At 42.2% G+C, this 12,897-nt stretch overlaps 1 protein-coding gene across 4 annotated transcripts in view; it reads right to left on the reverse strand.

The window, feature by feature from the left end:
• Positions 1-12,897, reverse strand: part of TTLL5 (tubulin tyrosine ligase like 5) — a 124,784-nt gene that overhangs the window by 20,949 nt on the left and 90,938 nt on the right. For 3 of the 4 annotated variants that reach the window (XM_084519582.1, XM_084519581.1, XM_084519583.1), the window contains one exon: positions 5,527-5,704. In XM_084519582.1, the coding sequence (XP_084375708.1) occupies positions 5,527-5,704 (178 nt within the window). Of the gene's footprint in view, positions 1-5,526; positions 5,705-12,897 lie in introns of those variants that run through there. The other variant, XR_014693184.1, reaches the window with a different exon arrangement.

Here is a 12,897-nt window from a genome sequence, read left to right on the forward strand (position 1 = left end):
CAGCTAGGCAGCCAGTTCCAAATCTCTACTTCCAGAAAGGAAGATGTTGATATGGAATAAAAAATGATGAGGATTTAATTTAAAAAAAAAAAAATCCAAAAAACTTTTAGAAATTTTAGGAAACTGCATTTCCAATGACTTTGCAAAAATACAGGGATTCAAAAGGCTTTGATGAGCTTTGGATTTATACAAATTGTTTAGTGCAGGTTCCTTTGAATACATATTAATATGATCAGTTAAATAAGTTTGGATGCAACAATCAGTTGAGTTGAAAATTCACAAAATTAAGATAATAGCACATTTTGACCCTGTTATTTAACTGCCACGGTGTTAAATTCCATTAAAAGGAGCATCTTGGGGTCATCAAAAAAGTAAAGGAAGGAGAGCAAAGTCATGGCATTCACAGAATGTCATGAAGCAAGTCTTCCTTGGTAAATTCTTCATAGAGGCATTAAAATATACTGAAATAAATTGACTTGGTGCTTTCTTCTTTGTCTCTCTTCTTGTATATGGTTTATCTTTTTAACCTGGGAGTTCTCTGAGGAAAGATTTGGGCCATATCATTGTATTGCAAAGACACTTAATACATCTGGGCGTTACCATAATTCTAATAATAGCGATGGGATTGGAAACATGGGGACAAAGTTTCAGCTGGTATAAATCAGCACAGTCTACTGCTTTCAGAACAGTTGTTCTGCTTTACTTAGTCTAAGTCTTTGACTCATCAGTATCACAAGATTCAAATAGGAAAATGGCAGTTAGCACATCTAGAGGGAAAACAGTCTGAGGGAGAAGGCTGCAAAACAAGAAAGAATGAGAGACTCAAGGGGAAGAGAGACTGCAAATCTGACAGCAGTCCAATATATAATAGTTCAGAAAACAGTTAATGATGTTTAAGGCTGCACTCAAAGAGGTCCTGTATCCTCAGGCCAGAATAATGTAGTTCTAGGAATACTAGGAATATTATTTTAAACATTCATTAATCCCAGTAAGGTTTAAATAAATGGCAGGAAATTTGGAGTCGCATATGTTGAAAGGAATAATGTTTGCTGAACTTCACAAAGTAAGGAATATTTCAGAGTACGTACCATGACCTTTCAAATATTCAAATGATTAAAAGAGGAGAATTATTTAAGATTTATTTAGCCCAATGTTTCGTAGTATAAAATCTACTTAAACTTCTGATTCAAAATGTGATCACAACTGACCACACAACTCATTAACAGGATTTATGACTTGCTTAACGTGACCTTTTTTGATATAAGTAGGACTGATGGGGATCGTTCCACTATACGACTGAACTTCTCTTGTTTTAATTTAGCTTTTTTTCCCATGTGAAATGTTTGGCATAAAACTCTAAACCCAGTAGATGCTAGGCTAAGCAGACAGAATATAGCCACACAGAGAAAGAGGAACCTCCCTAACAGCTAATGGCATCTTTCCAGTACAGGAAACAATTAGAGAATAAACAATGATGGTATATTAACTGCCTTGCCAACTGCAGCAGTGATACTAATATCTAGGTCATAACATGTCACATGGAGCCTCCTTTAAACATTAAAAAATACTGCTATAAACCTGTTTTTATTGTCTTTTGGTATGATTTTGTAATTCTTTTTCCTTGATTTTATTGATATCAGATTTAAGCTTCTTGCCTCCACTTTCAAACTCTGTCCCTTTTTATTTTTTTTTTCCCCTCAGGCTTTGTATTGTCTCTGTTCCTGGTCCCTATCACTGCAGAGCTTTATCCATTTGTTTTCTCGATTCTCATTCAGTCTGGTGCTTCTCTTTTTGTCCAGGGAACAAAATACCTATTCTGGCACTGAAGATTTATTTCCACCCTACTGCATGGTATGAACTAACTTTCATATACAATGAGTGGAAATTATCGGTTATTATCCTTTTATCCACCTCCATAGTACGTGCTGCCCTGCAAATTGTGAAATGCTTGGAGGAGAAATCATCATTCTTAAGTGTCTGGAAAGCACTCATCCGAGAGTGGGCGCTACCACAAAGAAATACGCAATAAGCCCTCATGATCAGATACATCCACTGCATGGCAGCGGGGAGTATTCCTATTACACAAATACTTGGCTACAACTCTTTTGCTTCCCAACACATCTAGCTCATCTCCAACATATCGAACTGGTTAACATACAGGCAGAAGCATCTGGCTGTGTTATTAATCATAGTGCTTCTGTTATTTGTTCACATGCTATCCATATACATACAACCAGTTCATTTGTCACAGACAGAAGGAAAGATGTGCAGCTAATCGTGTTGTATGGTCATGCCACACTCACAGTGTAGCTTGAGGTATCTGAATAAATACACTTCAGCTACTGACGAATGGCTAGTCTGCCTTCCAACAAGAACTTGAACAATGAGATGAAACGCATGATTTGGAGACGTCCTGCATGCATTTCCCAAAGCAGAGAGATCATGACACCCTCTCAAGTAACAAACCCTCTCCTTTTTGTGATATATTTGTTCTGTTGATGGAAATAGGCTTTCACAACTGCAAAGCGTTTCATGGAGGGGATCAGTGTGAATCTGAGAAACTGACCACACAGGGTGGAGGTCATTTTCTAAGGATCATCCAGTAACTGCCTGACAGCAGCCAAGACCAAAACAATGGCCTCCCACACTCCAGAGCAGTGTTCTGGCCAAGTAGCCTTTAATTCTAATTAAGATCATTAAGGAAAGATCCAGGATCCACTAAAAAAGGGTGAATCCAAACTTGTGGATCCCACAGAGCTGACTTCTATGGTTTTCTGTTCATGAAATGGACAAGGTTGAGTCCTTGTTTTCCTCTTTATCATTCTTTCCCCTCACCGCCAGTCTCTGACTGTGGCAGTCTCCCCAAATTGTTCTGCTAGATCCCCCTCCCTTCCATCACTTGCAGTGCTTTAAATATTTGGAGAAGCAATTTCCAAATGGATGTAGAATTTTTCCAAATCTTGTCCAATGTATTTTCTTAGATCAAAGTAACTAACAACTGTTAATTGTGTCCAGACCAGTCTGTCAGTGATGTGACTGAAAAATGTAGTCCTTAGTACCCTGCTGAAGGTTTCCCATAAAACATTCAATTTTTTCTAAACTCTGAATTCTCCCAGTTGCATGCATCTTGCAGAAGACCGGTATGCTTTTCCCATTTCCAGCATCAATGTAAAGCTGTTTGGGAAGAGTGAGTGGCAAAAAACATGATACCATATCAGAAAAAGGCCTTTATGGATGGCAATCTACAGCAGATGAGAAAGAGAGGGAATGTATGAGAAAAGAAAGACAGCAAAGAAGGAGATTTAAGGAGAAGCACTGAATTTGAGGTTCTTACACTATGCAGAGCTCAGAATGAGAGACTTGCCTCTGGCTTCTCCTGTGTCCATAGTTTTCACTCTGATTAAGGAAACTAGAAACACTTTCCATACTTTCCTGGCATGATTTTCCTACAAGGGAGGTCAATGCCACTGACACAAGGATGCTTTATCATGGAAGTGAAGATAAGACAACAAAAACAGAAGGCAAGTTCCTGGAAAGGTCAAGTCAAAGGACTGAAGTCTGAGAAGGAAAAGGTCAATAACAACAAACTTGAGAGGGAGATGGGGATAAACAGATGAAGATGAGGGTAACGCAATCACTGGGAGTGGCATCAGAGCATCCATGCAACTGTGACTGGAAAGGGAGGTAGGGCTGGCTCCAAAAGAGACGGTCATGTTATTAAGATGTAGTTTACACTCCAGAAAGTCTGAAAGCCCCCATGTTCAGCAAATCCCTTTCTTCATTAATGGCAACTTCAGAGCAGCCTGAGCCCTGCGGTAAAGTAATAGCCTCAATACTGCAACTCTGAACTGCTTGGCTCAGAGAGAGGAGGGAGGGAAAGCTGTGAGGGGGATCTTGTGGGGGTGAGTGGAGGTTTAACAAAGAATCACTTTAACAGAAACTCCTGAGTAATGGCTCTACCCCAGGCCAAGAATAACATCAGCTCAATGTCAGCAATTAGAAGAAGGCTCAGCCAGGCCCCATGGCCAGCTCCAGCCTCCTCACAGGCACAAGCCAGCTTATAGTCCTTTCCTGAGCAGCCACTGCTGCCCACCCAGAGCCCTTTGGATGCAGATGAAAGGAAGACCTCCTGCTCCTGCTGAGGGGGGCTGCAAGTAGACTGTAGGTGGGGGAATTCAGGGACAGAAACCACATGGCTAAGTGAGGACCCTGAGAGAAGGAGCGTGAGGGGCAAAGGCAGAAGGGCCTCTTCTTCAAGACACTTTCAGAAAAGGATGGGGGCAATTTGCTTATAAGCTGTTCTCAAGGACTCTGACTCGTGACTCATCCACTTCATAGAAGGGAGAGTGGGTGTTCACATGTTAGCTCTGTTCATGGTCTTGCTGAAGTCCAGTTCTGCCAGACTGTCCAGCAAATAGTTCCAACCTATTTGAGAGCAGTCTCTTTTGAGTGGAGGCTTGTTCACGCAAACACTTCTCTTTAGCAAGAAAGCCTTTTGGCCACCACTCAGAAGAAAAAACATACCTCCTTCTCAATAATAACAAAGAAGAGAAAAGAGTGCATCAGTGAGCTCATTGTGACTTCAGAAGGTTCACCAGGCAGGATGGAAATGGTGTTCCAGACACAGTGGTCTACCCTTGGCATCTAGAAATTGCTCAGAGCATCAATAATACAAAGCCATTTTCATATTTTCTCTGGCTCTTGGACATTCAGCCCATCTTTTCTCCTTACAGTTGTGACAAAGGAGTCATATGGCTGTCAGTGCAAAGCAGTGAAAGGAAATCTTAAGTGTAGTTATAACAAAATGTGTAGGAGGCTTTGAGAAGATTTTCAGGGTTGCAGAAAAACTTGCACCCTGCATCAGGGTCAGTGGCCATGTCTCCTGCGCACTGAAAGCTCTTAAAAGAAATTAACATATTTCTCCGAAAGAACGATGAAGATTCTCCAAAATATTTATGTAAGTCCATTAACATGCTATTTTTTGGTAACTGTATCTTATGAGAAGACATCCAGTAGGAGAGGAATTTAGTCAAGATGAACCCTTGATGGGGTCTGTTTGCCACAGAGTGCACAGTTGCCAACACAATTTCAAAACCCCACGTTTGGAAACATAACATTGAAATATAACAGTGACCCAGCCTGAAGCACTACCCAAGAGGAACGCAAGTCGAAGCAGAACCGTGTCACCCAGTGACAAGTGACAGAGCCATGGAGACTACGGACAGTTCTAAAGCTGTCTGAGGCACTGGAAGAGAATGCCTTGAACTGGTGCAGAAAAGCAAGCAGCACCATGCCACTAGCCAAATGAAGGAGGATGTCAATGTGGTATTAGAGGCCAAAGGGAACTGCAGGTAATATAATTTTAATGCTCAGTGACTTTAATAATAGTTCTATTGTTGTAACACGCTGGAAGAGCTACTTCCATCACAAAAGCTGTGCCACATGCACTGTTTTGGGTTGGTTCTGCACATGTAGGACTCAAGTCAGTACTGCTATTATGTCAGAGGCAGGATTTTTCTGAGTTACCTGGTGCCGGGCTTGGCTTTGCTCCAACAGCTGTCGTGACTGAAGTTTCTGCTGCTGAAGTTGCTGTACAGCAAAATGCAGCTGATAGTTGGGGTGTGTCAGTGGACTCCGTGTCACAGGGGTGCAGCCACTGTTCTCCATCTCTTCTTCCCAGGCAAACCGATCACTCTCTGGAGCCCTGAGGAAAGACAAGACATCACTCTTTCACCACTCTGCTTTTAAGGACTCCTGCTTACAAGGCACCATTGCTTCCTAAGACCCCCTTAATATTTAGCCAGCTACGAATTTGTTTTAAGTTGCTCTGACAAGCACAACACCTGATACAGGTTATCATGTGCTAACTGCCACCTTGCTGAGGGGTGTTTTGAATTCCAGGCCAGAACTGCATTACCAGCTGTAACACCATGCTTGAGGGGAACAAAGAAAGACAAAAGAGAAGAGAAATTCAAACCTGGAGCATGTCATTGTCTGTGGCTGATTAGCACTGAAAAGAGGCAGCATCTCAACAGAAAAAGAGCTGAAGATTCCCATCACTAACAAGATAAGTATTTATTTGGATTTGTAGAGATTTTGTTAATACACCAGAATAAGGCTTACACCAAGCACACACATGCTGCACTGAGGGGGGAATAAAAGAGAGGCATGTAAAATAATATCCACAGAAGGGATAAAGGACTGGGAGGATGAGGTTGCAACTAGGGCATATTTTGACTCCACACAGTTACAATCCACAAGACCTGAGGGGACTCAGAGGTTCATTTCTTTCATCATTTCAGTCATGTAAGCCTTTCCCAGAGGAGAAAAGGCCTCCTGCAAAGAGGTAGGAGTTCTTACAACCCAGGCTTACGTGGTGGAAGTTCAGCTGTGGCCTGCAACATGATAAGTACCGCCAGGAACTCACTGCCTTGCTTTGAAGTTTGTAAGCCGCAGCAAGAAGGCAGCACCAGCACACTTACACACAGGGCCCAGGGGCTTTGCAGAGAACAGGTGGCAGACTGACAGGGCCACAAGGTGTCCTGAAGAGGCTATGATGGCCCAGCGACCCACACACCCTCTGCTCACAAGACAGGATGCCATATGGCCTACTGAATCCTGACACTCTGGCTAATAAAACCTTCAAGCCTCAGTGCTCAAGCTTCCCAAGTTTCTGCTGATCTCTGTCATGTTTCTCTCAGCCACTCTTTCCAAACATTTCCTTTTGTTTCCCAGAGCAGACTCCCATTGTATTTCCTGTGTATGTCATAACTATCTGGGATGTAAAAGACACCAAGTGTTTCGTGCCATGATTCAGAGTGTAGGTTATGGTTTTGGCAAGAGAGTCAACAGCAACCTCCTTACTTCATGATACCATCAAAGCTTAGAACCTAGATTCTCCGAATGTGTCTCAGCTTCCCTTGTAATCTTCATTATCACACCAACCCCTTAAAATGCTCTTCAAACACCACCAGAAATAACTGCCAGCACTACGTCCTCTGCCTCAAAAATAATCTAAAGTGTGCCTTTCAAAATAAATTGACAACAAGGACTCCAATTAGTAAAGGGTTCCTCTCCATGCTCATCTCCTCAACAACGGAGCAGTAAGACAACCTTGCGGAAAAGACATTAAGCCACCAGCATTTCCACCTGCTTTTCCTCTTAGACTTCTCTGTTCATGGGATCCCACCTTTGCTTCTTCACTGCTTTGCTTCTGTTGCAACCCAGTGCAATGCTGGATGAACTACTCTTGCACTCTGCCATCTTTTGTCACACCTCCTCAAGATTCTCAGTCTTTGAGTTATTTTCTTCTCACCAGCTCTTGGAGAACTGCACTGTTGCTGGCGGTACTCAGGCCTTGAAACCGAAGTTGTAGAGGTCTGAATCTGGCTCTGAGGTTCACTCCCTTGGGAGAGTTTCTCCCCTCTTCTGAACCTGCCTTTCCCCTTCTGCCCTCCTTATGGAGCAGGGATCACCTCCTCTTATTGCTTTATACCATAACAGTTCTCTAAGGTCAATTGATGTCTGAAAATACTATTAAAAAACTAAAATACATACACTTAATAAATATCTCAGTTTTTCAGCATTCCTCAGTTTCCCCTCCTATAAAGACTGATTTTTTTTCTCTTTCTTTCCTTCTAAGACTCTCTCAGGTGTTCCTTTTACTCTTAATTCTGTGAAAGAATCTCAGATACTTCCTCCTTTCTCTCTCCATCCTCAAACAAGATGAGCACTGGGTAACCTCTGCAGTGGTTACATTCAGGCCATGTGTATTCTTTTAACCTCCCCTAGGACAGTAATGGGGTCGTGGTTCTCTGCTACTGTGCTTTCATCTGCAATTGTTCAGCTATGGATCCATGTGTGCTGCTGGCCTTCCAGCAGTGTCCCCTGCTGGGCACAGGATGCCACAAAAAGCACAGCTTAAAAGAAGAACATGACAACGCACAAGGAATCTCTGAAATACTCACCAGCTGTCTCCTCTCCGATCCCAGCAGTTCACCACATGGGTTATCAGCAGGTTGGACTCAACTCCCACCCCAAGGGGAATATCTGGTCCTTCCATGGCACGGATACTGATTCCATCACCCACCCACCCACATATTACAGCTCCCTGGACTTCTCCCTTGTATGAAGCAGCTGCAGTCTCTGTTACCTTCCAGTAAAGTTAGGGTACACTCACAGCTGAAAAGCACAAAGGACTGTGCTGAGGTGCCCTTTGGAAGATAGCTGGCAGTTACTGCAGGCCAGGCCTGGAAACAAACATCAACTACAGCAGGTACAAAGACGAAAAGCATTCAGGAGCTTCATTAAAGTCACTGTAGTGCTCAGTAAACAGTCTGATTAATTACTCATCAGCACTACTGAGAGATCATGACCTTCAATACCTCTGTTTTGAGCTAAACAATGTTCATTTGTCAATTTGCCTTGAGTCTTTTTCACACCACCAATTCCTCACTTGAGAAAAATTTGATAAGGTCACTCAAAATGTTCCTGAAGAAAGTAAGCCAACATGGGATAAAGGGGATCCCTCTCATGGATCTAATAACTAGTTAAAGCATGTGAAACAAGAGCTAGAATGAAAGGACAGTTTCCACTAGGGTCCCATAAAAATCTGTGCTATGGTATCTCCTGTTCAAAACACTTACCAATGGTTTCAGAATATGGAAATAAATAAATAAATGGAAGTCTGCTGCTGGAAAAGTGAAAGTCACTGAGAACTGTGAAAAAACATCGCATTACTAGATGATCAGACATCAAATCACTAGATGACATTCAACTTCACTACAAAGTTGTGCAGCCAGAGAAATGCAATCCTAGCTTTACACAGTAAGGGAATTTGAACCAGTTACTTCACGAAAAGACCTTATAACTATTGTAGCTTTTTCTTTGAAAACATCAGTAAAATACACTCAAAAAGGAAATGCAATTTGGGCTTATGTTGTAGCAATCTCTTGATACTGAGGATAATTCTTCCCCATGTTTCTCCTCCCATCTCAGAAAACATACAGTAGGACTGGAAAAACTACAGAGAAATGATGATGTAAAGATGATCAAAGGTATGGAACAACTTATGCATTGAGGAATGACTAAATAAATAAGGACTCTTCAGCATGGAAAAAAAGACAACTGAAAGGAAGTATGAAAAATACCTTTAAAATCATGAGCTTCAGGGAGGAGAATGGGAAACAATTACTCCTTACACTACAAAACATAGGGAAAAACAAACGAAGACATCAGGTGGGCAGGTTAAAACAAATGAAAGGAGCTACTTTTTCTCAGCACATAATAAAACTGTGGATGCCTTCTTACTACAGGAAGCTAAGGATGCCAAAAATGTACAGGGGTTCAAAAATGAATAGACAAACTAATGGAAGCAAGAGCCACTAATGCTATTTCTACACAAAGATACCAACTCCTAGCCAGAAAACCACTGAGTCCCACAGGGTACTGGGGAATTACCATCATGAATGTCATCTACTGCTCTTCCCTCGGGATCTGCCATAGGGCACTGTCTGAACAGGGTACTGAACCACAGTACTCCTGCTCTGAGGCAATGCAACCAGTTTTGTTTATGCTTCAGGGGTCTGAAACTAAACCTGTCTCAGGTCTCAATCAGAAGTTAAAGAATTCAGTCAAGGTACACGATTCATTCTAGAAATCAGTATCTGTTCCAATGTCTCTCATATCTACCTCCAACTCAGAACCTGCAATGCATAAATTCAATCCTTTGATCCAAAAGAATGCTTGGGAAGCTAAAGATTGAGGCAAGATGAAATGAAGGAGAAAAAATTGATGTAAATGAAAACTACACTGAAGGTGGACCTGCTGATAGCCAAACTGGCTTTGTGCCGCAGATGTGGTATACGGTGACTGCAGTCTGTAGTACTGAGGGCCGCTGACAGAACGGCAAAACTTCAGTATCATTTCCTTGATCCTTATTTCTTTTGTTTTGATATACCAAGCTAGGGATTAACTGTTAGAGGAAGACAAACAATGCAGACTGATGAACCAGTTTTTAAAAATGCACTGAGATTGCTGCCTGGATCTAACATTTGTTCACTTACATGGATTCTGAAATGCTTTTGTTTAGTTTCTAACCAGTTTTAATACATTTTTTTTCTAACTAATACATGATTTATAGACTACAATATTTTTTTAGGATAGAATATTGCCCAGGTAAGCTTAGTTTAAACTACCTAAGAGAACACTCTTGAAACTATGCCTCCAAATCTTTAGGAAGAATTAAATTAAAAAAAATAATAACACAAAACAAATCCCCCAAAACCACCTAACCTTTTTGTGCAGTGCAGACAGGCTCATATGCAACTGCCTGCAGTTCCAATACTTCTATTCCACGCAATGCAGCACAAAAGCACTTACTTTTTCCTAGATATGCTACTGAAAACAGTTGCTTGCCTGAACAGATTTCATTCTCATGGCCTGCAAAATCCTCCTTTATTGAACATAATTGTTAGATACCAGGGGTTTTCCTTCTTTATAGATGGAATTCAATATAAATTCATTGTACTAAACTTCAAACATCTTTAACGTAAGCATTAAATACCTGACAACAGAAAGCTTGCGTATTTGCAAGTCTTCAGATCCCTTTCATATATAGGTAGTTCATCAGCAGTTTTGGAAAGTCCCCATATAGGATATTACATCTGAAGGACAAGCTTCCCTTGGTACAGAAGAACTGGGCTTATGGTCTGAGACTCAATGTGCTGCTGCCAGCGACGTGCTCCAGCCCTCAGTCTATTTGCCATGCTCACAGGAATGCCTCCATGGTGCGGATCCTCAGGCTCTGCCTGTCAGATGATTTATCAAAGCATGATAGCACCTTTGTGCCCTTCCTGAAGTCAGCTTCTCTGCCGAGGGAAATCTGCAACAGACTCAGCACAGTAATGAAGGCTGGAAAAAGGCTGTAGAGGACCTCACAGCTTAATAGATCCTAAAGAGTTTGCATGGCAAAGAGACTCTAAAAATGCCCCAGCTGATGGAAAAGCTTTTTCACAACTCACACCTTTTTAGGCAAAGTCAAAAATGACCAGAAGAAAACTCACACCCCCAGTGGAAACGAGGCTTCATTAGAGCTGGTACGCACAGGCCTTCTTGCTTTCAGTTAGGGATTATTGCTTGAACATTAATGATTCCCTGAATATGGATTTGCTCACATGTACAGATGACAGATATAGGCATAGATGCACACACACGCAAATGGGAAACAGAAATTCCTGCCTCTGCCACCAGAAGAGATTGGGTTTCATTCTGTCAGCCAGGCTGGTTGTGAGCAATCTTCTCACAGCTTGCTCAGGATTATTTATGGGTTGCTTAGTTTAGAGACCTGGCCAGGATTCAGACCTTCACTATGTACAGGAAATCTCAGCCTCGGCATTATGGCCCATCCTTTGTAAGCAAGATTTTGTCCTTCCAGCAGCTCTTAGGGCTACTCAGTATTTTTGGCAAGAAAGCCACTGTGTTCCTTTCTTTGAACTGCAGTTTTCATAAAGCCTGGGCCAGAATTCTCTCTTCCTCTTCACTGACAGCACAAGACCTTTCTGCTGCAAACTTTCTGCCTCACAAAAGGCACAGGTTTGCTTTCCAGAGCAATTTCAACAGAACTCCATGCTAGTATGAGCACAGCTCAGCCTAAAAGTGCTAGAACACCACGGACCAACCTTCGGGTTCACTGCTTCCAAATTCCCTTTCCTGCTTTGTTTCTCTAAAGGACTCTTTCCCGATTCATTACCCCCTTCGATGTAAGCTACCCTTTCACAAACAACTACCTACACCTCAAATACTAAATGCTAATGCATTTCTTCTCTAAGAAAGAGATGAGGTGATCAGCTCTTACAAAAAAAGGAGGATGCTGGCTTCTGTACCCACTTCAAATGGACTTAAAGGGAATACCAAGGATTGAAGCTGTAGTCAAGACCTCAGAATGCCATTTTCTGAGAATCCTGTAGTTACTATCTGACATGCAGCAAGACCCTGCTGAAAGAATGACTTCATTTACTTTAATTTCTGTTTCAGCTGAAGCCTTCTTCCCATGGCACAGCTGGGCACTTGTTTGATAGTGACTCCTGTGTGGCAGGCAACAATACCAATTCATGCAGTATGCTGGTGTTCCCCATATATCACTTACTAAGCAGGAACTTTTGAAACATTTGAAAAGTGCCTACATCCTACTGAAAGGCAATGCAAACTATGCTCAAATTACTTGTGAAAATGGCGCTTCAGCAGTCCTGAAAAAAATCCTTTATGTTTAACCCTGCTTAGTTTGTAAGAATTGATAGGATCGCAGCAGGAATCAGTAGAGCGGGAGGTCTGGCAAACAGAGAAAAAAATGATCTTCCTTTTAGACGAGGAAACAAGCTGACAATGATCTTTTACATCCTTTCCTCTAAAGGCTGGAGCTAAGGAATAGCAAGGGCCCTTGCTGGCAATAAGTGAACTCAGTGCATTTATAAATCAGTGCTCCCACCTTGCCAAGGAATGCAAGACAATCTCAGGCAGTAGTTTCTTACCCACAGGGCATTCAGGTGGTATGACACGTCCAGGAAGCTTCCAGTACAAAGCTCTGGTGGGCACCAGCTGCTAGAAAGTAGTTGGAATAATAACTAATGACTCTGTCTAGCGTGGCAGCTCCCAGCATCCTGCTGACTTATGTTCAGGCACTCAGAAAAACACAGAACATTTTCTTTGGCACACTACAAGCTTCTTCCATCCCTAACAATAGGCCCTAGATTGGGGCTGGCTATGGAGCAATGATAAACATAGTGGGACAAAGCCCAGGACGCTGGGGGCCTGGCTGGGGTGCAGGACTGTCGGGCCTCTCGCAGCGCCGCTTGCCTCAAGGCCTTTCTTTGTCTCTTCTCCCTCTTTCCCTCCCCTCAG

This window comes from Aythya ferina (assembly GCF_964211825.1).
Source record: "Aythya ferina genome assembly, chromosome: 5".
Lineage (NCBI taxonomy): Eukaryota > Metazoa > Chordata > Aves > Anseriformes > Anatidae > Aythya > Aythya ferina.